This window comes from Rhinolophus sinicus, linkage group LG04, assembly GCF_036562045.2.
Source record: "Rhinolophus sinicus isolate RSC01 linkage group LG04, ASM3656204v1, whole genome shotgun sequence".
Lineage (NCBI taxonomy): Eukaryota > Metazoa > Chordata > Mammalia > Chiroptera > Rhinolophidae > Rhinolophus > Rhinolophus sinicus.
Genome location: NC_133754.1, coordinates 185,712,683 through 185,735,270, shown reverse-complemented (window position 1 = coordinate 185,735,270; position 22,588 = coordinate 185,712,683). Strand labels below are relative to the sequence as shown.

Genomic DNA, 22,588 nt, shown 5'->3' with positions numbered 1-22,588 from the left:
TTGCCATAGCAAAGCTTGCCTCACCCTTCTGTGGACAGAGCCTAATTTCAGGTCCTTCAGGAAATTCTGTGTCCTAATGTGCCCCCTGCCCCTTTCCATTGGGGATTTCCGAGCAAAAAAGTGGATTCAGTTCAAAATATTAATATTTCTATCTTTTTGATGCTCCTGCACACACAGGCTTTTGTTCCTTTGAACGTCCCGCCCTCACCCCTCAATTGCTCCCACGGTCTGGTTGCCCCTTTTAAGTGCATTTTATTAATAAGAAAATAATAATTCACAATTATCGATTGCTTAAAAGAGCTACACCCTTTGCTGATCATGTCATATACATTCTTTGATGGAGTCATTATCTAATTTAGCTTGAGCAGACATCCTGTACTGTGTCAGGGTTCTGCTCACAGAGGAGGCACAGAGAGGTTAGGACACTTGTTCAAGGTCACACAGAAATGACTGGGTGGAGCTGGCTTCATGCTCTTGACCGGTGGAGTGGCTGCCCAGCTCAGTGGCCAGGCCCGTTGGGCGCTCGGTGCTCTCACACCAGGCTGGCTCCTTGCTCCTTGTGGGTTGGAAGGCTTCAAGTGGCTTTAGCCAGGATGAGATGGGATGGTTTTTCCCTCTGGCTTGTGTGGTGGGAAGGGGCTTTCAGGCCTCTGGGATGGGTTGGCGTCTGGGAAGGCCCTAGCTGAGCCAGATTCCTGAGGGGGATAGTGTGTGTGGCATTTTTATGGACTCGGCTTCTAATGTGCTGCAGTGTGCACATGATGAGGGGCTGCTCAAGAAATTCACTCAGGTCTCTAATCACCAGACTCAGCTGTCTCCCTACCAGGCTCAGCCTGGAGGGGGGTGAGTCACAGCAGACATTCATGAGGTGGGTCATCCCACAGGTATCACTGGGCACTTCCCACTGCTGGGCCCTGGATCTGAGACCCCTGACCCCAGGCAACTTCCCTCCCCTGGAGAAGACAGGCAGTAAACAAGGGATCATTGTTTTGCAGAGAATAAAACAGGTTGCTGTGAATTTAACCAGACACCATTTCAGGGAAGGCCTTTCTAGTAAGGGACTTGACTATTGAGCTAAGATCTGAAGACAAGAAGGGGAGGACTGGTGGCAATTAGGGACCCAGGTGTCCCAGGCCTGGGCAAAGCGAGCAGAAAGTCTAAAGCAGGAGTGAGCGCTGTGGCTAAGGGACTGCTTGGTGGAGATTGGACTGTGAGGCTGAAGCAGGGAGACGGTTAAGGAACCTTCTGTGATTCTCCAGACAGATGGTGGGGTTCAGAGAGAGGCTTGTTGACGGATCAGGTGTGAGAGGCGAAGGAAACAGAGTAATGAAGGGTTTTGGCTTCCACAGCTGGGTCGATAATGGTCTCATTTATGAGATGGGAAAGACAGAGGGAGAAGCAAGTTTGGGGAGAATAAAACCCCACCAGGTGTCCTGCCTTAGCTGTGTTGGTTTGAGATGACCATCTGACACTTGAGTGGCGGCCTCAAGGGAGCAGTTGGATAAGTGAGTCTGGAATTCCGTGCAGGAATCCTCAGACTAGAAATGGGGTTTAAAATCCAGGGAATGAGCCTGACTCTGTGCAGGCACCGTCGGGATGTGTTGGAGGAGGTAGGCTACCTTGAAGAGTCTCTGTGTGGTGATGGCGTCATCTGAAGAGTTTGAGGTTGGTTCTCACACCAAGTATAGCTTCACTGGTTCAGATGACAAATAGCATTTTAATTTAAAATAGACCAGTGTATAATTTGTGGGGAGAAGCCAAAGAACGTGCAGAAAGATGAAGGTGAGAACTGTCCCGGAGTTTGGCTGAGAATTTCCTCAGCCACTGTCCTTTCAGCCTGCCCAGCGCCCAGAAGGCTCAGTCTGAGTGGAGAAGCGCAGGTTGGCCTGCCTGATTGACAGGGCAGATGGAGGAGGTAGGGGCAGGCCCCCAGGAATGAACGTTAGGTATTCCTGCCTCTGAGGTCCCAGGGAGACATCAGGCGTCCCCAAAAGAGCCATTAAAACTCGTGTTTGGAATATAAAATAAGGGCTTTCAGAGAGTGTTACTGTCGTGCTTTCTGCAGAAAATACCCGGTTGTTCTTAACACTTAATGAGTAGAGCCTTGGAACCACCCTTTAGCCTGGAGTCTAAAATCTGCCTTGGAATTTGGGTTTCTCTTGTCAGGTGAGGGCTTATGAAGACAGGGTGGGTAGCCTGCCCTAGGAGGTACAAGTTGCTGGGGCTAAGGTGAGCTAGTGTTGGCTAACCAAGGAGGGGGACTCTTAACAAAAATAATTTACCTAATACCTGAATCTGAGGTCCTGGCAGAAGCAGAACCCATGTAAAAATAGGGGAGTGTCTTATGTCAGTTGGGGCCAGAAAAGTGAGTGCTTCTGGAATTTTCTACTGTGCCAAGAAAGCTTTAGGGGTAGGTGTAGGTGCCCATCCGCAGGGTCCCCTGGCGCACGGCACGCTCTTCCCGGTGGGCTTTGAATGCTCTCTGGCGATCAGCCTCGGTGGGGAAGGTATCGAGATGGGGGCCCACCTGTGGACAGAAGACAGAAGTAGGTCAGCGGGCAGGAGAGCTCTGGGGGCTCGTCCCGCCTGCCCCCTTCCCCTTCTCTCCTTTGTCTGCCCCTGCTTTCACTTAGAGTCATAATAAAACAGCTGTAGGGAAAGAAGTGAAGAGGAAGTGGCATGAGTGTCCTGGCGCTGGGTGGTGACGAGCTAGGGGACAGAAGGCAGCCGGAGCACAGCTGCCCAGGTACCAGGGCAGCAGCGTCTTCCCTTCTACCAGCTCATTGCCAGGGAAGACGGGTGCACAATAAATATCACCTGCTGGGACTGGAGTCCCCATGCCGTGGGGCCCTATAACCAGTGTCATCTTTCACAGGCTGACTTTCCACCATTAACTGCCCTCAACAAGCCGTCCTCTGCCCGGGGGACTTCCTGGCACTGTCACGCTCCTTCACAGGAGGGAGGCAGTCCCCCAGGAGCAAAGGGGCCGACACACAACAGTACCAGAACCCGGGTTCCAGAACATTGTCATGTCTCCCTCCCAGAGGACACATGTGAGGGAGACACATCCAAGGAGTGGGAGCCCCTTCAGTTACAATTTTATCCAGTCGGTATCTTAGCCAGCGCTTCCCTCTCAGGAAGTGGTGGTGGGTGAACAACCCCGTCTCCTGGGTCTGTTACTCACCTCCAAGTGTGAGGAAAATGCCGCTAAATGGCATTTCTCCTTTAGGATAACCTAAGGGAGGCACAGGGTGGGAAGGGTTCAGGCTCACTTGTTTGTTAACTTCCTTCCTTCCTTCCTTCCTTCCTTCCTTCCCTCCTTCCCTCCTTCCCTCCTTCCCTCCTTCCCTCCTTCCCTCCCTTCCACCTTCCATCCCTCCCTCCCTCCCTCCCGCCTGCGTAATGTCTCTACTGAGGCCATGTGCAGAGCTGATGTCACCTCCTGGTCCCCTGAGACCTGCACCTGCTGCCTTGCTCCGGGACACTGTCAGTCCCCTCGCCCCCCACCCCCACCACCAATACAAGGTCTGGGCCACCGCTTAGGGTCAGTGAGACCCATACCTCAGGTCCTCACCTCAGGTCCAGGGAGCCGTGCTCATCGTCAGGGAGAGCAGGCTCATCGGGGCACCTCAGGGCCCAACGGAATCCAACTTGACAGTTCACCATTTTACAGATGAGGAAACTGAGGCCCAGAGAAGGTTTGGTCCAGGGTTGGCCAGGAAATTGGTGGTAGAGAAACTCTGTTTTAGCACCGCCCCCCACCAACCCTGGGCACTAAGTTCTAGATTTTTCTAGAATAATCTGCCACAGCTGCCACTTTGGCTGAGGGGACAGGAGGCTACAGAAGCTTGTTAGAAACCCGTGAAAATCAACTGACGATGAGTAGATTTAGTTAGTTATTCCAGGACGGAAAACCACGTTCTTCATCTCTGGGGGATGAAGAGACCCTTCCGAGACTCTGCACAAAGACTTGGACTCTCTCCTCTGGGGGGAAAGAATACAAGTCCTGACGTACAAAACAGTGCAGGCCAGTTTGGGGGGTTCGTGGACCCTTCACAAGTCCCTCCACTGACCTTCCCTCCATGGCAGCATTTCTGGGAGTCCTCCCAGCCCCAGCCTTAGGTTTCAGGTTTCTTGGATATGTATCAGGACCATCAAAGGGTCTGAAAACCCAGGGCAAGCCCCCACCATAGTCTGAGCCCACCCAGACCCAGGGCTCAAAAGCAGTGTTCAACCCACTTGATCGATCAAAACATGATCTTGGTCTCAGCTTAATCTCCAGTTTTAGAAAAATTCCCAAGTGGCCTCTCAAAAGTGATTGAGAAGAAAGGAAAACAGCCAGAAAACAAAAGGCTCCCCAGGTACAGCTTTGTGTCCCCTCTGGCAAGGGATGGCTTGATTTTCACACTGTGACATGATTTTCCTGACACCCGGGGTTCCCAGAAGGCAGCTAGAGATGCTCCGTAAGGCTGGCGTATCAGGTCTCCCGGGGCCTCGTGGGCACCCCGCCTGACTCGTGCGCCCAGCCGTCGGGGACTCCCAGGTCTCCGCGGTCTTCTGTAGCATTCAGAGTGGCAATAGTTCTGTCCCTCCAGTGGCTCTTAACAGGGGAGCACAGCGCGGTGGTCCTCATCCTGCCATCTCCACACAGCCTGACCCTTGGAGTGGGCTGAAGGGTGAGCCCTGAAAGACACGTCCACTTCTTAACCCCTGGACCCTGCGAATGGGACCTTATTTGGAAAAAGCATCTTTGAAGATGTAATGAAGGATCTTGAGATGAGCACATTCTGATTTATTCAGGTGGACATCCTGACAACCATTCTTATGAGACAGAAGACACAGACAGAGGAGCAGTTCATGTAAAGATGGAGCCATGATTTGGAGACAAGGATCACCAAGAGCCACCAACAGTTGGAAGAAGCAGGTGATGGTAGGTGCTGGGTGGTGTTGATTTGGTGCTGATGGTAGGTGCTGGGTGGTGTTGATTTGGTGCTGATGGTAGGTGCTGGGTGGTGTTGATTTGGTGCTGATGGTAGGTGCTGGGTGGTGTTGATTTGGTGCTGATGGTAGGTGCTGGGTGGTGTTGATTTGGTGCTGATGGTAGGTGCTGGGTGGTGTTGATTTGGTGCTGATGGTAGGTGCTGGGTGGTGTTGATTTGGTGCTGATGGTAGGTGCTGGGTGGTGTTGATTTGGTGCTGATGGTAGGTGCTGGGTGGTGTTGATTTGGTGCTGATGGTAGGTGCTGGGTGGTGTTGATTTGGTGCTGATGGTAGGTGCTGGGTAGTGGTGATGGTAGGTGGTGGGTGGTATTGATGTGTTGCTGACGGTGGGCTCTGGGTAGTGTTGATTTGGTACTGACGGACTCCTCTAAAAGCTGACTCAAACAGAAGCTTACCCCCATGTGGGACAGGTCTTTAGAAAGAGAAGAGAAATTGGGCCTGTTCTGTACCCATGAAATCCCTAATCCCCGAGCAGAACACGGGAGTCCGTTGAGAGGGGAGTTCCGGCTCTCAGAATGCCATGCACCCACGCGCCCCTCAGCACGATTTGTCCTGGAGGCCCACGGCGGGGTCTTCAGCCGCTCCCCTCAACAGCGATGTTGTTTCCCCGTGCAGTGCATTTATTTCACACAAGCCTCAGACATCCAGACATTGTCTCCATTTTATAGATGGGGAAATGGAGGCCCCAAAAGGTTGTCACTTGCCCCAGGTCGCACAGACTGAACCCAGCGCGGTGGGACTCTAGGCACAGATCTTCATGCCTAAACTCACTGCCTCCTAACAAGTGCTTACGAAACAAGTCGAGTGAAAGTCAGTGCCGGGAACACTGTGGCTCCTGTCCCACAGGCCCGCTCTCCCCTCCTAAAATAGCAGCTCAGCCGGAGAGAGGATCCTAATTACAAGTCAGGCCTCAAGCTGTGTGTGGTCACGACCTTGTGGACCCCCAGAGTCAAAGGATGAGAGCTGTGGAGCAAGGAATTCCTTCGGAGATGCTTCTAAATTAAGCCATCTGCAGTCTGTCTCCGCCTGGAGCTAAGAAATTGTAACGGCTTTGGCAGGAGACAGCTTTGCTGAATGGAGCTGAGTTGCTCTAAGGTCAGTGCAGGTAAATAAGAGACAAGCGCCAGGGCCGCCAGCAGCCCTGGGAGCAGGACGGGCGGGGGTGGCTCTACCCAGGTTGGCCAAGGTACTGGTCCTGTTTGAACAGGGGGCATCTAAACAGCATCGCCCAGCTCAGGACCCAGTGCCTCCCCACTGGGGACACACCTGTGAGTAAGACAGGCTGAGATGCTTGTCCACATAGAACCTGCAAGATGGCACAGGAGGCGGCCGCTAAACACACTCTGCCTGTAATTGTTTCATGCAATTTAATAAGACTGTGGGCTGAGGAACTCCAACTCCATCTGGGGGCAGGAAGTTCTTTCTAGACACGATGAGGTTGCTGGCCAGGGGAAGAGAATGGGAAGAGTATCCTGGATGGTAGGAACCAGCCAAAGCCCTGAGGTGGGAAGAATTGGGGCAAATTAGAGGAAATGCAAGCAAACCAGTGTGGCTAGAGGACCAGAAAAGGCAGGGGAGGTGAGCAGCTGTCAGATCTTACAAGAGATCTGTAGTCAACCCTGCTCCAAGAAATCATAATCCCCTCCCTCCCTGGATACTGGATTGAAATACAAGATTCCCAGAAAGCTAGAGATGGGAGAGGTCTGGGAGATCACTGAATCCCACTCTCCCATTCTACAGATGGCCTGAAGGTAGGAAGCAATTCTCCCAGGGTTTCCGGGAGGCAGAGCTGAGACCTGCAGCCAGCTCACTGCCTTTTCCTCAGGTCCACTCCCTGCCTACTTTTGGTCCCCACTTCGCTGCTGGGACCTGGATTACTAGATTCCATTTCCCAATTGATTTGAAATCATCTGCACTTTTCTGATCCACTTTCAATGAGCCAACTTTTCATTTGATTGATAACCTTGATTGTGCCTTTGACGTTTTGTTAGTTTTGCTCTTGACGTCATCGTTTTCTTGAGGTTACTCTGTTGCTCTTTTCTAGCATCTAGAGTTGTCTGCTTAGCTAATTACCTTTTAATCTGTTTTTCCCTGTCTTAACACTTATAGAACATGGCATTAGAAACCAAGTGGCCCTCTGAATGTTCTTTTATCTCTTCTCAAGTTTTGAGCATAATTTATTTTTGTTCAGTTCTCTTTTCATCTAATTTCTATGAAATTTCTGTTTGGATTTCTTCTTTGGTCCTTAACTTATTTATAAATATGCTTTCAAATTTCTAGGCAATTTTCTAAGTTACATTTGTGACTGGTTTCTAATTTAATTTCTTTGGTGCCAAAGTAATCTGTGTGAATTAGATGCCTTTGTTAATATTTGTTGAGTTTTTGCTTTTAATGCTTGTTTGGAAAGTTTGATCTACTTTCAACAGAAAATCCTTGTGTGGAACGAACTGGCACGTGAAGGCGCCCATGTGATCTAGGTTAGGGGATAAAATGTGGCCGTCCTTTCATTTATGTATTCATTATTTCCCGCCATGAATATTTATCGAGTAACCGCTCTGTGCCTGACTCCGTGCCAGGCACTGGTACAGTGAGAATCTGGAAAGCTTCTGCTATTCTAGAACCAGAAAACTAGTAATAGAAATACAGTTACATAGCTAATTATTCAATTATAGTTGTGCTGAGTATTAATGGTACCAGATTCTGTAAGAGCTTATGATACAGAGGCTAAAACTCTCATCCGGGGGCCAGAAAAGGCTTCCTGAGGAAATAACCTACAAGCAGAGTCACAAAAGATAAGGCAGAGATGGCGAGTGAAAGTGGCCTTGGGGTCCCACGGCAATAGAAAAACGGGCAGCTCGTGGAGGGGACATCTACAGGTCAGCAGTGCAGGAGAAGATGCTCACCTGGCATGTAACCAGGAAAGAGCACAAGAAAATATCATTTCCCGCCCATCAGATTGGTACCGAGGGTAGTAATGAGAAGGAACGGGAACCTCATACCCTACTAAGCAGGGACTCGTTGGTTCACCGTGTGGTGTACATACGACCAGACTTTCCAGTTAATGGCAAATCTCCCTCCGGTGGTTGGTAAATCCATACAGTGCAATACTCTGTTTGGTTTAAAGTGAGCCTTCCACAGAGGCACTGTCCAACAGGGTAGCCACTGGTGACCAAAATGAAATCAAATCCAACATTTCACACGAACCACAGTCCACGTGCTCAAGAACCCCACGTGGCCAGAGGCTACTGTATAAGCAGATGGGGAATGTGTACACCCTCCCGGAAAGTTCTAGGGACAGCGTTGCTCTAAGGTCTACGTGAATCGACACGTATAAATCTCAAAAACACAATGTTGCGTGAAAGAAAGGTTTCATTTACAGAGTGGGACCTAAGTATGATGCCATTTATAGGACAAGTGTAAAATATACGCAGCGATGCCCTCCTTGGTTCAAGCACATGTCTGACTCCAGTTGAACAGAAAGACCTGGGAGGAAAGGAAGTGCCCAGAAGTCGTGCCTGACACCGCCTTGGGAGAGGGGGGAGGGGAGAGAACTGAGCACAGGGAGGGGCGGAAGGAGGCCTTCAGTTTCAGTTTTACACATGAGGGATTATTGCCTTTTCATTTTTGAAAGATGAAAACACAAAGGGGTGTGGTTTCAAACTGCATTTTTGGAGATGTGACTCAGGGGCAGGGGTGGGGTGAGCTGGGGCTCCTCTCTCCACATGCACAATTTAGGGAGAGTTACTCTGTTACTTATAGGAGATTTGTGTATGATTCCATTCCAACCAAGAGCTGCTGTCAAAGGAAGTTTCATAGCCAGTGGTTAGTGACTTTGCCTCGTGCTAACTTTCCGCATGGCTCCTCTTTGGCAGGCTTGTCCTGCCTCACGGAGCTGGAGTCCATCTCAGTGCCTAAGAAAGCATCCAAGACTGAGGAGGTCAAATGTTGGTTATTTCCTTTTGCCTGGTGGCCATGGCCTGGGGCTGGGTGGAACAGCGTTGGTGCACGTGCTAAAGAGTGAGTGGCATTCTGTCTTCTTTTCGTTCCTGTCTCCTCAGTGTCTTCTTCCCTCAGCTGGAGGCCTCTGCTGAGATGGGACGGGAGGCAGACACAGCCCGGGGCAATGGGTTTTCCTTTGCGTCTTCTCCCTACGGTCAGGCCTTGCTGTGGTTTGGAAAGCCATACCTGGACACATTGTGGTGTGTGTGTGTGTGTGTGTGTGTGTGTGTGTGTGTACAAACCAGCCCGGAAGAACCAACCCTCCACCATACAAGTTCATGGGCTAAGCAGCTTCCCGTTGTGCCTGTTAGAGTCCAGACCCCTGACACATGCTACTAAAAGGGGCAGCTGGGCCAGCTGAGTCCTTGGTCCCTTCTCATTAGCCACATGACGGTCCCTCAGCTGGACACCAAGTCTTCCAGTGCCAAGTCTGGGGGCCGAGAAGGCAGGATTTGAGAAAAAAAAATAGCCAGGAAAAAAAAAAGCACAAAAAACAAAAAACCTGCCAAAGAGCTAAAAAAAAAAAAAAAAATGACAGCTATAGAGATTTTCAGTTTAGTTTTTTTTTTTTTTCCCCTCAGTGACAACTGCTCAGGTGACTGGGAGAGATATTTTGCTTTAAAAGATTGAGGGGCTGTCTCCTCTAATGAGAGGCACTTGGAGATTATGGATCAGTCCCAGGTCAGTAATTTCTGTCAAGTTGGGGGCAGCTGGAGGTCAGAGGCCCCCGAAGAACACAAATCCATACGAGACATCATTGGCGAACAGGCTGGTACTAAGCTCTGATGTAGCAGGTTCCTAGGTTAAGTAATTAACGAGGGCGACCATCTCTCCCGAGACATCTGGTCCCCTAGATTGTTATGCTGCTTCCGGCTCTCATTTCTCTGTGGTCCAAAAATAGACAGAGCAAGGACACAGGCCTGACCCTCCCTGCTGACACACGCTGCGTTTTCGAAGAGCATCCAACTCAGCATAGAAAACAAACTTCCTGCCTCCCCACACACAGGCCTAACGTGAGACTTCAGGGAACCGTGCCAGGGGAGGTGGGGAGAGCAATGGCCCCTGAGGGTGAGGGGGGACCATTCTCACCTGATGAGACAGGAGACGGAAGCTCAGGATGGTTAAGACACTGGCCCAGGGAGACCCAGCTCCTAAGAGGAAAGCCTGACCTGGGATCCAGGTCTGAGCTCCACTGACCTTAGGGCCGAAGGAAACACAGTCCTGCATGACTTTGAAAATGAGAATTGAGTTGCTGTCTCCAGAAGCCATACCAGCCTCTCTCAACCTCTCCCAAGGATTAGCAAAGGCCAGTCGGCAGCAGCTGAGCTCAAACTTGAACAGTGACTCTGTTGGCCAAATACTGGCAGAGAAATAGTAGGGTAACATCAAGACGGGGGGTTTGTCTGAACTTCCCAAAAACCCACCTCTGCTTCTGCAGCTTCAGGTAAGTGAGAGTCATAATGGATAAGTGGGGGAGCTGAGGACACCCCAGACTCTCCCTCGCCATCTGAGGACATTTCATGGTGTCCAGTTGTCACCCTGTTCTAGGCTCCAAAGACAGAATCTGGGTGATGAGCACTCATCTGACTCCAGTGGCCTATTTGTTTTTTAAGTGGCCTGAATATTTTTAAAAACAGTTTATATAATTCATAAAACGTACCCATTAAGGTATGTAAATCAATGACTTTTAGTATATTCACAGGAGAGTGCAACCACCACCACAATGTAAGTTTAGAATATTTTTATCAACCCAAAAAGAAACCCTGTGTCCATTTGTAGTCACTCCCCATTTTCCTCCCCAAGCCCCTGGCAACCACTTCTCTACTGCCTGGCTCTATGGTTTGCTATTCTGGACATTTCCTATCCATGGAATCACACAGTACATGGTCTTTTGTGTCTGGCTTCTTTCACTCAGCATAGTGTTTTCAAGGTCCATCCATGCTGTAGCATGTGTCAGTGCTTAATTCCTTTTTATGGCTGAATAGTATTCTATCATACAGATCTCCCACATTTTTTGTTTATCTACTTATCAGTTGATGGACATTTGGGTTGTTTCATTTTTTGCCTATTAGTATGAATAATGCTGCTATGAACATTCATGCACAAGTTTGTGTGTGGATGTTTGTTACCATTTCTCTTGGGTGTCCACCTAGCAGTGGAAATGCAGGTCCCATGGGAAATCTACGTTTAGCCTTTTGGGGAACTGCTACAGTGTTTTCCAAAGGGGTGCACCATTGTTTTAATTCTCACCAGCAACGTATGAGGGTTCCAATTTCTCCACATCCTTGCAAACGCGTGTTATTATCAGTCTTTTTGATATAGCCATCCTCCTGGGCATGAAGTGGGGTCTCACTGCGGTTTTGGTTTGCATTTCCCTAGCGACTAACGATAGTCGAGTATCTTTTATGTGCTTACTGGTGATCTGTATATCTTCTTTGGAGAAATGTCTATTCAATAACCCATCTTAAAATTAGGTTATTTATCTTTTCTTTACCGAGGTATAAGAGTAATATTTACATTCATAGATACAGTCCCTTCTCAGCTATATGATTGGCAAACATTTTCTCCAATTTTGTTTGCTGTCTTTTCACTTTCTTGAGAATATCATTTGAAGCACCAAAGTTTTTAATTTTGATGAAGTTCAGTTTATTTTCCTTTAATGGGTTATATTTTATTTCTTTTTATATAAAAATCATCTTTATGTAGCATAAAATGACCAGGAATTTTAGGATACTTACTGATTTATGTAAGTGGTCGCCCTAAGGCAGGGGTGGTGGCGAGTAGGCTTTATTTCACCTATCAGCTCTGGCAGACTGATGAGGGCTGGTGCCCGTGTTCTGTTCAAAATACTCTCGGGCTCATGAAAAAGTGTGTGGTGATTGATTAGCAAGGTCTGCCATGGGCACGGGAGGGAGAAGGTGCCATGATTTTCTTCCAAGAGATCAAAATAGAGTCTCCTGTGTAACAAGGATGAAGAAAGACAGAGCCCCTGTGAGAAGACATCCATGTGTTCATCTGCCCTTCAGCCTCTCAGCCTCTTCAGGCCACCTCGGGTCACCTCAGCTGGGATGGCCAGTGGGTAGGTGAGAGCGAGGGGAGAACATAGAGATTGAAAGCGAGGAGCCGGAGAGGCCAGCAGGAGACTGGGCAGGGAGCCAGCTGGGCAAGGGCTCCCTGGAGTCTTGTTACGTACAGAGCGGCCCGATTTGGCATGGGTGCAGGAATCAAATGAGGACCAACAAACGCTCCCACAGTCACCTCAGGGGACAGTAACATGTGCCACTTTTGAAATAATGGTTCTGCTTTTTAAAGCCATTAAATCCTTGTGCGGGATGCAGAGCAGAGGGAGGCAGCTTGCTGGCAATGGCTTTAAATGGGGCCTGTGAGCGCAGAGGGAGTCCCTCAGATAAATGTTGAGTGTGGCCCTAAAACTGCTCTCAGCATCCACCGGCTCAGACCACCCCTCTGCCCAGCACGTCTGGGCTGCTGTCTGACAGGGGGTCGGGTGCACTGGTTTTCTCCTGTTCCCCCACAGAAGCTCCATCCAGGAGGCCGGGAAGCCATCTGACCCTCTGTCACCTCGGCTTTGCCTCTTGGCTTCTCTTTGAAACACCTCAGCCCAAGAAGAAGGTCACACTGGGAGCTGTTGTACCGCAGTCAAGTGCCACCAGGGGAGAGAAAGACCCCTTCCCCATTTCCTGGAGACCTGGGAGCCCCCATCCAACACACACGTGGGCACACACACACCCCAGGATGCAAATGATAACCGCGGAGCCATCACTTGTGAAACTTGACAGAAAATAATGAGAAACACTAAATCTTTTATAAGGTCAACACTCGCCTTAGCCGAGCAGCTGTCAAACAAGAAAAGAATTTAGCGCCGGAGCCGCGAAACTTCCATCGGCTCATTAAGCCCAACAGGGCCCGGGCCTGGCGTGGCGGAGCAGACGCGGGGCCTTCCGTTTTGTGTCAGTAATTTGCGGCGGAGGAGGCAAGAAGAAACGCCAGCGCCAAAGGGGCTTGGGGGGGTGGCTGGGGAATCGTTAGCGCGCCAGGAGCGGCCTCGGCTTCTAATTGGAAGCATTGGGCATTATCAACGGAGGCGCTGCCTCAGTTCCCTGACAGCTCGTGGGCCCAAAATGATCGCCCACTTGTCAGTGTAAAAGACCATTAAAAACAAACCATTTTGATTTAATTGGAGGCGGTGCACCGTGGGGCCAGGTGAGGAGGCTCGTCAGCCCCGCTCACCCAAGCTGCCGCCTTTCTCCCTCTGTGATGGGCCCGGGGTGGGCGAGTGTCTGTGTTTCCCAGATTTTCCGCCTTTCAAAACCTGTCTGCGAAAGGAGTGAGTGTGGGATGGAACGAGACTTCACAGCGGCAGTGAGGGCCTTTTTCAATGGGGTTGTCAACAAATGCCGTGACAAGCAGAGCTGCCAGGGAGGGAGGGCCCCCCTTTTCTTTTCAGAGCCCAGATGATGGGAGTCTGCTCGGCGCTATTCTTCTGGGAGGAGGCTGGGAGGCGTCCGGCCGCCAAGGGCACCGGGATGGTCCAGCCGGGGCTGAGCCTGCCCGACCCACTTAGAAATATCAAGATGGTCCTGGTACACTAATCTCCAGTGGAGAGTGGGCCGTTTTCTTCTGTTTGAAGTTCAAGTGAGAGCTAAGGAGGGAGTTAGTGAAGACGAGCTGGTGAGACCCGTGGAGGAGGCTTCATGGGTGGGACAGCCCCCAGCGACTGGGGCTGGTGTCCCAGCCGTGCTCCCGAGTGGAGGCCAAGGCGCTGATGGCACCAGCTTGAGGAGGCTTCATCCTCTCAGTAGGAAGCGGCCACTTGCTATAAATACTAACCTGAGTGCCTCCCACCCGGGGGGAGCCTCTGCGCACACTCGGCATCTATCTGTGCACAGCTTTTGAATCAGAATATAGACTCCCCGATGCCAGGGGCTGTTTTGCATGTTACTTTTTGGTATCCTGAATGCTGTGGGTACTTGATAAATATTAATTGCCACTTGCCAGCTCTCAGAGAGGTCTATATATTTGTGTATTAATCTCACCCCTGTCCTACAAGCGGTGATCTCATTTGCTGCCTACTGCTTCTTCGACAAGACAACACACAGGGCTGGAGGGGTGTCTTCAGGACAGCAAGGCGGGACACACCAGCCGATCCCTTCATAAACCTCCACTGCTCATTTTGATGAAGGATCAGGCTGGGAGGAGACACCAGATCCCTGGTGAGCGTCAAATTCCAGAGCTCCAAATTTTGCTGCTGAATTTAGACAATGGGGATTCCTTAATTACTTTCTCTGGAAATTTACCTGACAGTGCGTTCTCAGGTAGTGCAAGGTGGTTATCCAGGCGCACAGTTCCTCGGCTGACAGAGTCTTTGATTTTGTGCTTGGTTGCAAATTAAGTCCTTTGCTGAGCCATCCGTACAGTACCCGTCAGTGCCTTATCGCTTATTCATATAGGCTGTTGAACAACTCCTGTGTTAGTGCTGGGAAAGCCGGGGACACCTTCAGATGTTTGGTGTCCAGGGCCCACCGCAGTGGGACGCACATGGTGAGGTTCGGATTGTCTTTCCCCTTTCCTCTGATTGGAATAATGAACGGGAAGAATTTTGTCAGGTGTCTCTGAAGAAGAAATAGAAGCTTTCTGTGGCTGACAAGGCCGACCCTGTCAAGTCCCAAATAGCAATATTAGAGTTAAGTGTCCTCAGCTAGAAAGTGAGGCCGTTAATGCCATCTTTTGGACACTGTTCTGGGGAAATGTCAACAGATAGGAGATCTTCAAAGCTCTTGGGATAACTCGACTACTAGGGGCATCCTACAGACACTCAGCAAATCTTGGCTGGATGGCTGGGTAGTTGAACAGATGGATGGATGGCTAGGAGGATGGAGATGGACAGACGGATGGACAGACGGATGGATGGATGGGCAGACAGATGGCTGGCTGGCTGGATGGATGGTTTAGGAGCCTGGGATAAGGCAACAGAGTCCTTAGAAACACATCTGAGATTCAAGCATCCTAAGAAAGAGCCTCTCCATCTACTTGCTCAGCTTCACCTAAGTAGAAGAAGTTTTCATTTTCTTCGGCATTTGTACCTGCCACCTTACAAGTGATTTGAATGGGGCCTAATGAATTGCACATGATGTGAAATAAGACAGTCAAGGCTGCATAAAACAGAGACTTTCTGAAGAACAGGTAGAGTCACACCACACAGGTCATCGCCCAGTCCCTGCATAGTGACTGGCACACAGAGTAAGCGTTTGAGGCATGGCGGCGGCGGCTGTCATCACTGTTATTAGTATTACATAAATCCGATTGCACTGTTTTCCTGAAATTGCCCCCAAGCAGGAAATATTCACAGGTTCTTGTATTAAATGATTCAAGCGACACTGAGGGACATCATCAACCTCAATTTTGTTCAAAAATATGCAGAAAGGCAGTTCAAGTTGACAAATGGTCTAGGACTGTGAGGAAAGGTAGAGAATGCAACAGTGAGTGGCAGAGGTCACGGTGTCTGGTGGTCCACTGTCACTGCAACGCGGTTTCACTTTCCGACATGCAGAACTCCTGCTCCGAGGAACAATGAGGAACCTAGGTGTCCATAAAGAAAGTGTCGGACTCTGGGCTGTCACTTAGAAGGGGGAGCAGATGATTCCATGGGCTCCAAAGGGACAAACAGAACCAGGAGGTGGAAGGTAAACGCAGACAGATGTCAACTGAACTTGAGGAAGAAGTTGCTATGGACCAAATTGTGTCCCCTCAAGTTCATATATTGAAGCCCTACCCCCAGTGTGATGGTGTTTGGAGGTGGCGCCTTTGGGAGCCATTAGCTTTAGATGAGCTCATGAGGGTGGGGCCCCCATGCTGGATCGGTGCCCTCCTCAGAAGAGCTCGCTTTCTCTCTCTCCCTGAGGACATGAGGAGAACGTGGCCCTCTGCAGGCCAGATAGAGAGGCTCACCAGAAGCGCACCAGCCCGGCACTCCCATCTTAGATGTCCAGCCTCCAGAACTAAGAGAAATCAATGCCTGTTGATTAAGTCCCCCAGTCTATAGTGTTTTGTTAGAGCAATGAGCACATTAAGACAGAATTCACAATCCTTAGGGCTGTTTAACAGGCGACAGCCTGTCTCCAACAGGCATGCTTCATTTTGAAGACTCAATGTGCTTCATATCAGACATATGAAAGTAACCAGCTGCCACAGGAAATATATACTGTAACTCTAACTGTGTAAGAAGAGTTGACATTGACCCCAGGAGCTGGGGTTGCTGCTCACTGGAATCGCAGGCTTGGCTGCTACGCAGGCCGGGATCCTGGGTGGGGCCCTGGAATCTGCATTTTAAACCTCTCCTCCGAGAACCCCAGGCTCAGCCAAGTGTGAGAACCGTTCATCTACAGGAACAGATGCCAAAGGCCTGGTCAACCCAGAGATTCTTTTGCTCCGTGATTGTGACCTGGCCAGGCCCATGGCAAGCACTTTACCAGCACGACTGCACTTGACCTTCTCTCTTATTGTTCCCACTTTACAAATGCCAACACAAGGCCAGGCTGGGACCTGGAGCCGGCTGTGTGGCTTCCAGGACCACAGGTTCCTACCTCCCTCTGCTTATCTCTGCCTCACACCTTTTGATACAGCGAGTGAACCCCCATCAATGGGCCTCTTTCCTCTTTAGCCTTGGGGCTGAACTGCAATTTAAAAGATGCTCAGGGGTTTTATCAAGGTCTAAAAGCTTTCAGGGCAGTGGGCAGTTTTGTTTATTGCAAGGGCTTAAATCAGCCAGAGCAGGGCTGCCACAACCCTCTGGACACCTATAAAAGCCTGAGTTCCTGACCGCCCTCCACTTTCCTCGCCAGGCCCTGCATTTAGCCCCCACTGGCCCCTGACCAGGTCATTGCAAGGCCTTAGTATTTATCAACTGTTCCATGGCCTGGAAGCAACCAGCCAGAGGGTCCAAGCTCTGACTCTGCCACATGAACCTGGGGCACGTGATTTGAAGCGTCCAAGCTTTAGCTTCCTCGTCTCTGAGACAGCATGACTTTTCTCTCCCACATCGCGTCAGAGCATTGACATGAAATGTACTCATTCATCAAAACACCCAGCCTGGCACCGAAGAGGTGCTCGGATGTGGTGTGGGGTCAAGGTCGTTACTGTGGCTGCCAGCTGGGAATGCCGTCTCTGAATAGCTTCTTGGATGCTCTTCTCTCTACGTCTCCAGCCAGTGGACTTTGGCCAAACTGCCCATATTTTTTTTGCAATGCTCGAAGGCATCATTTCCCAGGACTTCTTTGAGGAGAGGAACAGAAGAGGCCAGAAAAACATCCCCACCGTCTTGCTTTCTCCCCAGCAAGTGTTCTCTGATGCCAGTGCACTTGGCATCTAGGAGGGAAACTGGGAAGGCTGCGTTAGCTGCCTGCGGCTTTTACACATAAAGGCACTAGCCTCTTGATTCATGTCACCTGCACTTTTGACAAACCTCAGTTTGAACGAACGTTGAGTTTATCTGAGTCAATCATTGGATGCTGTTTATCTGCGAGGACTTGCTGCTGGCCACGTGCTTCAGATTCCATCACACCGGTGGCATTGGTGCCCGGTGACAGAGGCTGACAAGGGGGGACATGTGGAAACGAGGGATTCATGGGTGACATTGAGGAAGTTATCCCAGAGGTGGCAGACAATAACCTGAACTCTTCCTCTAGCCTGAGAGATTCTCCTGAGATCGTGGAGCATTTATTCTCTTGGGGATGAGCTGGAGGAAGAAATTGGGGACCCCACAGTCCCATCAACTCCCAAAATTCAACAGGAGATTCTCGCTCTCTCTAGAGATTAGAAATACATAGCTGATGCCCAAACAAGCTGTCTTATTCTATTTTCTGCTTGATGTTCAGCCCAGAATTTGAAATATTTTCATGCCCAGTGGGGGAGAAGAGCTTTCTGGATTAAACTGAAAGTTCCCAGGTGCTGGTAGGATTAAGGGGACAGCCGGGCTGTGGGTCCCCAAGATGCAGTGCTGGTCCTATGAGCCGTGCCAGCTGCCGTGTCCCCTGAGATGCCGGCCTCTCCCTCCGTGCCCTGGGTTTCCCCCAGACTTCTTGAGATTTCCTGAGCTGCTCCAAGAACTTTGATGCTTTGTCCCCATTCCCAGCGCTTCAGCTCTGGCTATTTGTGACTTGCCATTATTCAAGCAGCAATGTGGCCTCATGAGCAGGTGCCCAACAATTCCGTACCTCTGAGGTGTGAGATTATGCAAAACCAATTAAGCCCCTGCTTTTTATCCCTTGGGTGAGCCTGCTCCCCTGCGTACTGATCTGATTTATAATGGGGGGTTCTGTGTTTAGGGAAGAAATGTCAGCTGCCTCAGGACCTCTGACTCACTCTTCCTATTGCCCCGTTTCCGCGCGTGACACATTCCATTCCTGTGCTCAGTGCCTGACCCAGCAACGTGGATATTCTTATTCTGAGGCAAGAGAGTGGCAGGATTCTTTTTTTTTTTTTTTTTTTTAAAGAGATGAATTTTTTTTTTTTTTTTTTTTTTTAAGATTTTATTGGGGAAGGGGAACAGGACTTTATTGGGGAACAATGGTCAAATTGTTGTCCTTTCAATCTTAGTTGTGGAGGGTTCTGTTCGGCTTCAAGTTGTTGTTCTTTCAGTCTTAGTTGTGGAGGCGCAGCTCAGCTCCAGGTCAGTTGCCGTTGCTAGTTGCAGGGGCACAGCCCACCATCCCTTGCGGGACTTGAGGAATCGAACCGGCAACCTTGTGGTTGAGAGGATGCGCTCCAACCAACTGAGCCATCCGGGAGCTCAGCGGCAGCTCAGCTCAAGGTGCCATGTTCAATTTTAGTTGCAGGGGGCAGAGCCCACCATCCCTTGCGGGACTCGAGGAATTGAACTGGCAACCTTGTGGTTGAGAGCCCCGCGCTCCAACCAACAACTGAGCCATCCGGGAGGCAGCTCAGCTCAAGGTGCCGTGTTCAATCTTAGTTGCAGGGGGCAGAGCCCACCATTTCTTGCGGGACTCGAGGAATTGAACTGGCAACCTTGTGGTTGAGAGCCCACTGGCCCATGTGGGAATCGAACCGGCAGCCTTCGGAGTTAGGAGCACGGAGCTCTAACCGCCTGAGCCACCGGGCCGGCCCCAAGAGTGGCAGGATTCTTAAAATATATCGCTGGTGTGGGACCTCAGGGAGAGGCAGACCCCCTTCCGGGGTCTGTAAGGAGTGATTTGGGGCTGGACACACCTGGACAAGAAGGGTGTCTTTATTTGAACGCTGTAAGCCCTTTGGAGAGCTGATGGCAGTGGCTGGACAGCCAAGAGCCCAGCCCGCCTGGGTTTTAGTTGAGTTAACTTTCCAGCCGGCTATGATTTGTAAGAGAGCTTAAAGGTGGGAAAGAAAATCCTTTTCTTAGATTCAGCAGCTTTCACTAATCAGTGGCATCTCTGGGTGTCCCTGCTTGGCTGGCTGCTGATTTCTCCCCCCGCCGTCTCCTGTTTTATTAGGGAGCCAGGGGCCCAGGAGACCCGAGGCAGGGTTAGTCTTCCACAAAGAGAGGAGTCTGATCCCAGCATTGGGAGCACAAGAGCTTGTAAATCAAACTGTTAGCTTAATAGCTTGAGCCATTATTCTAAAGCAGTGGGGCTGAAAGCCAAAGCCAAATGAAAATAGTCAATTTGTTCATATTTTAGTGACTGAATGACTATGTAATATCAGGGGGTGTCAGCCCTGTGCTGGGGGAGGCGGAGTGGTCGGGTGGGAGTGGAGACCTGGACATGCTTGGGCAACACCCCTCCACCCCCGCAAAAAGTGGATTTTGGATCTCCAGTTATAAGGTGGACGTGGCCATGGAGACTTGGACTCCGCAAGTCAGCCGCCTTCACGGTTGAGGCAGAGCGCTGACCTCTGACCCGCATGCCTGATGGAAGCTGAATCCGAGAAACCAGGCGTGGCCAGTAGCACGGATCAGGAGCCGTGGGGGAGGAACTGGGCTGAAGGGGGGGCGTGAGCACAGGACAGGTGCCCCGAGGGGCGTGCAGGCGGGGCCCCTGACGTCTGTCCTTGAGCACACACACCTGTAAGGATGAGCTGTCTCTACCCAAACGGGGTCACAACAGCACGTGTTCTTTCCCCCAATAATGTTAGTAAAGTGTCAGTAAGTATAGACTAAAGTCATGATTTTCAGTGGCTGTGTAATATTTCATAGTAATATCAGTATAATGCTACATATTCAAGCCATCGCTTGACTGGCGGCATCCAACCTTTCATCACCGTCATTGGTGCCGCCGTAAGTATTTGGAGCACTCGCCTGTTTGTCTTTGGGCTGTTATCACTGGCAGTCTTTTTATAAAGACGGATAAACTATCTATTTGGGGGCAGGGGGATTAATATTAGGTGGCCATAGGATGTGTGGTTCAGACTGGGTCACTTTTGAGAGTAGACGGCGGCACTGTTAATAGTCCTGCCCCCCAACAGGCCCAAAGGAGGGCTGTCCTGGGCCAGCAGGGGAAGAGCCTGCAAAGGCACGTGAACAGGTGGGCCGGCTGGTGCCAGGCCTGTGTAGTCGGGTGATTGTTACAGTGATCATGCCCACCCCATGCCTCGGTTGCCAGCTAGGGTTGGTGTCTCTCCACCATTTCAGACTGCAAACACTGGACACCCTGGGAGTAAAGCTTCTCCAAACTTCCCCATGGAGCCATTCACCTGTGCAGTCATCTGTCTACCTGTCTGTCCGTCAGTCCACCACACTCCTTGCCAGTCACCAGCACCCCGAAGCAGCATATCGTTGGTGCTGAGAACAGGGCCGGGCGCAGGGGGGCTCAACAGCAAGATTTGTGAATGAATGAATGAATGAATGAATGAAATCTCCAGGACCACCCTCATGGCACTGCCCTCTATTGGTACCTCAATAGGGGTGCGTTCTGCTAAATGTTGTACATGTATGCTCTCGTCAAATGCTCCCAGCAGCCCTGCGGGGGGGACATTACCAGCCCATTTTATGGAAAAGGAAACAGAGTCTTGCACAGGTAAAGCCACCCGACAGGTGGGGAGTGGCAGGGTCGCCATGTGACCCAGGTCTGGCTGACCCTGGAATCACGGGCACACACAGACATACCATGCCTCTTTCCTCCTCCCTCTCTCCTTGCTCTGCCCCAGGGACCCCAGCACCCCTTGTAAAGGGCATGTGAGCCCAATGGCACCAGACACAGAGGGTGCCGCCCCCAGCCCAGCGAGCCCTCCACTCAGAGGTGAGGTGGGAGGCGATGAGTTCACACCTCGTCCCCCAAATAGGAATCTGAGCTGTCCCCCAACAGTTGACTCTTGGAAGTTGGGGTCTGCCACCTCGAAGAGCCCCCATGCTGCCTCCCACATGGCTCCTTGACCAGTGAGCTTGGGATAATGGAACCTTAGGTTGGAAGAGACCCTCCAGACTAGCCCGACCCCTGTGTTTTCAGATGAGGAAACTGAGGCCCAGAGAGGTTCAGCAGCCAGCCCAGAGCTCTTGGTTTGGCACAGGGTCAGTGTTCTGGCAGAAAGGCCACTCGCCAGCTGTTGGCTGACTCTCCCTCTGGGCACTGGCCGTCCATGGCAACTGCTGGTTGCAGAGACCAGAAAGAAACACGGAGCCACCGGCAGCCTGTCTCTGCCAGGATCCCGTGGGGCCCGACAAGGTCTCACCGCATTAAGGAATGTGTCTTCTCCTTTTCTTGGTCCCTCTTGGGCTCATGACCCCGCTAAGGGCTCCGTGTAGTGCCGGGCAGCCTGTTGGCAGGGGCGCCCCCCTCGTGGGCTAGCTGGGGCTGTGTAAAAGCCAGCTAGCTCGGCTGTGTTGACCAAGCCCAAGGCGCGGCCTGCCTGCTGCTTTTCCATGTGAAAGGTGTTTAATTATTTCTGACAGAGTTCAGTGGCGACATCTGTTCGCAAGCGGGGAGAGTCCATTTAGGTTATCCATCACTGTGACAGGTTCCACTTTTTTGGAAGCGCTTTTTCCTTTCATAATGGGGCCAGGCTGGGGAGGGGTGGGGTGTTGGACCAGCAGTGCCTCGGGGCACAGACAAAGGCCCTCGTGGGGCTTGGCACGACACTGCTGTGGACGACAGCAGCCCCACTCTGGACGCTGCCGGCCCTCTGAGTCTAGACACAGTCAGTGGCTCGGAGGGTGGTGGGTGCTGGGACATTTCAGTTTGGGAAGGGGGGTTTCATCAGATCTGATAAAGGCTTTACAACGTTTCTGTCATTCTGGGCTGTACTTGTCACTCCTTCATTCATTCCACAGACATTTACTGACCACCCATTCTATGCCAGGCACCGTGTTGGGCTCTGGGAACACAGTGGGGGACATACCAGGAATGGTCCTAGTTGGCTCGCATTTTATTGGGAAAGATGGACATTGAACAACTCATTGCCCAATTAACTAATTAATTGCGGTGTGGATAAGTGTCTGTCGTGAAGGGACATAAAGGAGCCCTTTGGCGGTGGGGAGGTTCCCGCTGGGATGGGGCCAGACAGTGAGGGAAGGAGACCTCAGGAGGTATCACAGCCCAGCTGTGAAGAGAAGAGGCCTAGGCAGCCTGGGGCTGAATCCAGGATC

The 22,588-nt window shown here is 50.9% G+C and overlaps 1 protein-coding gene across 1 annotated transcript in view; it reads right to left on the bottom strand.

Moving 5' to 3' along the window:
• Positions 1–232: 232 nt before the first annotated feature.
• Positions 233–22,588, bottom strand: part of CFAP77 (cilia and flagella associated protein 77) — a 119,497-nt gene continuing 97,141 nt past the window's right edge. The window contains exon 6 of the mRNA XM_019728904.2: positions 233–2,527. Coding sequence (XP_019584463.2) covers positions 2,405–2,527 — 123 coding nt within the window. The 3' untranslated portion in view covers positions 233–2,404. The remainder of the gene's footprint in view (positions 2,528–22,588) is intronic.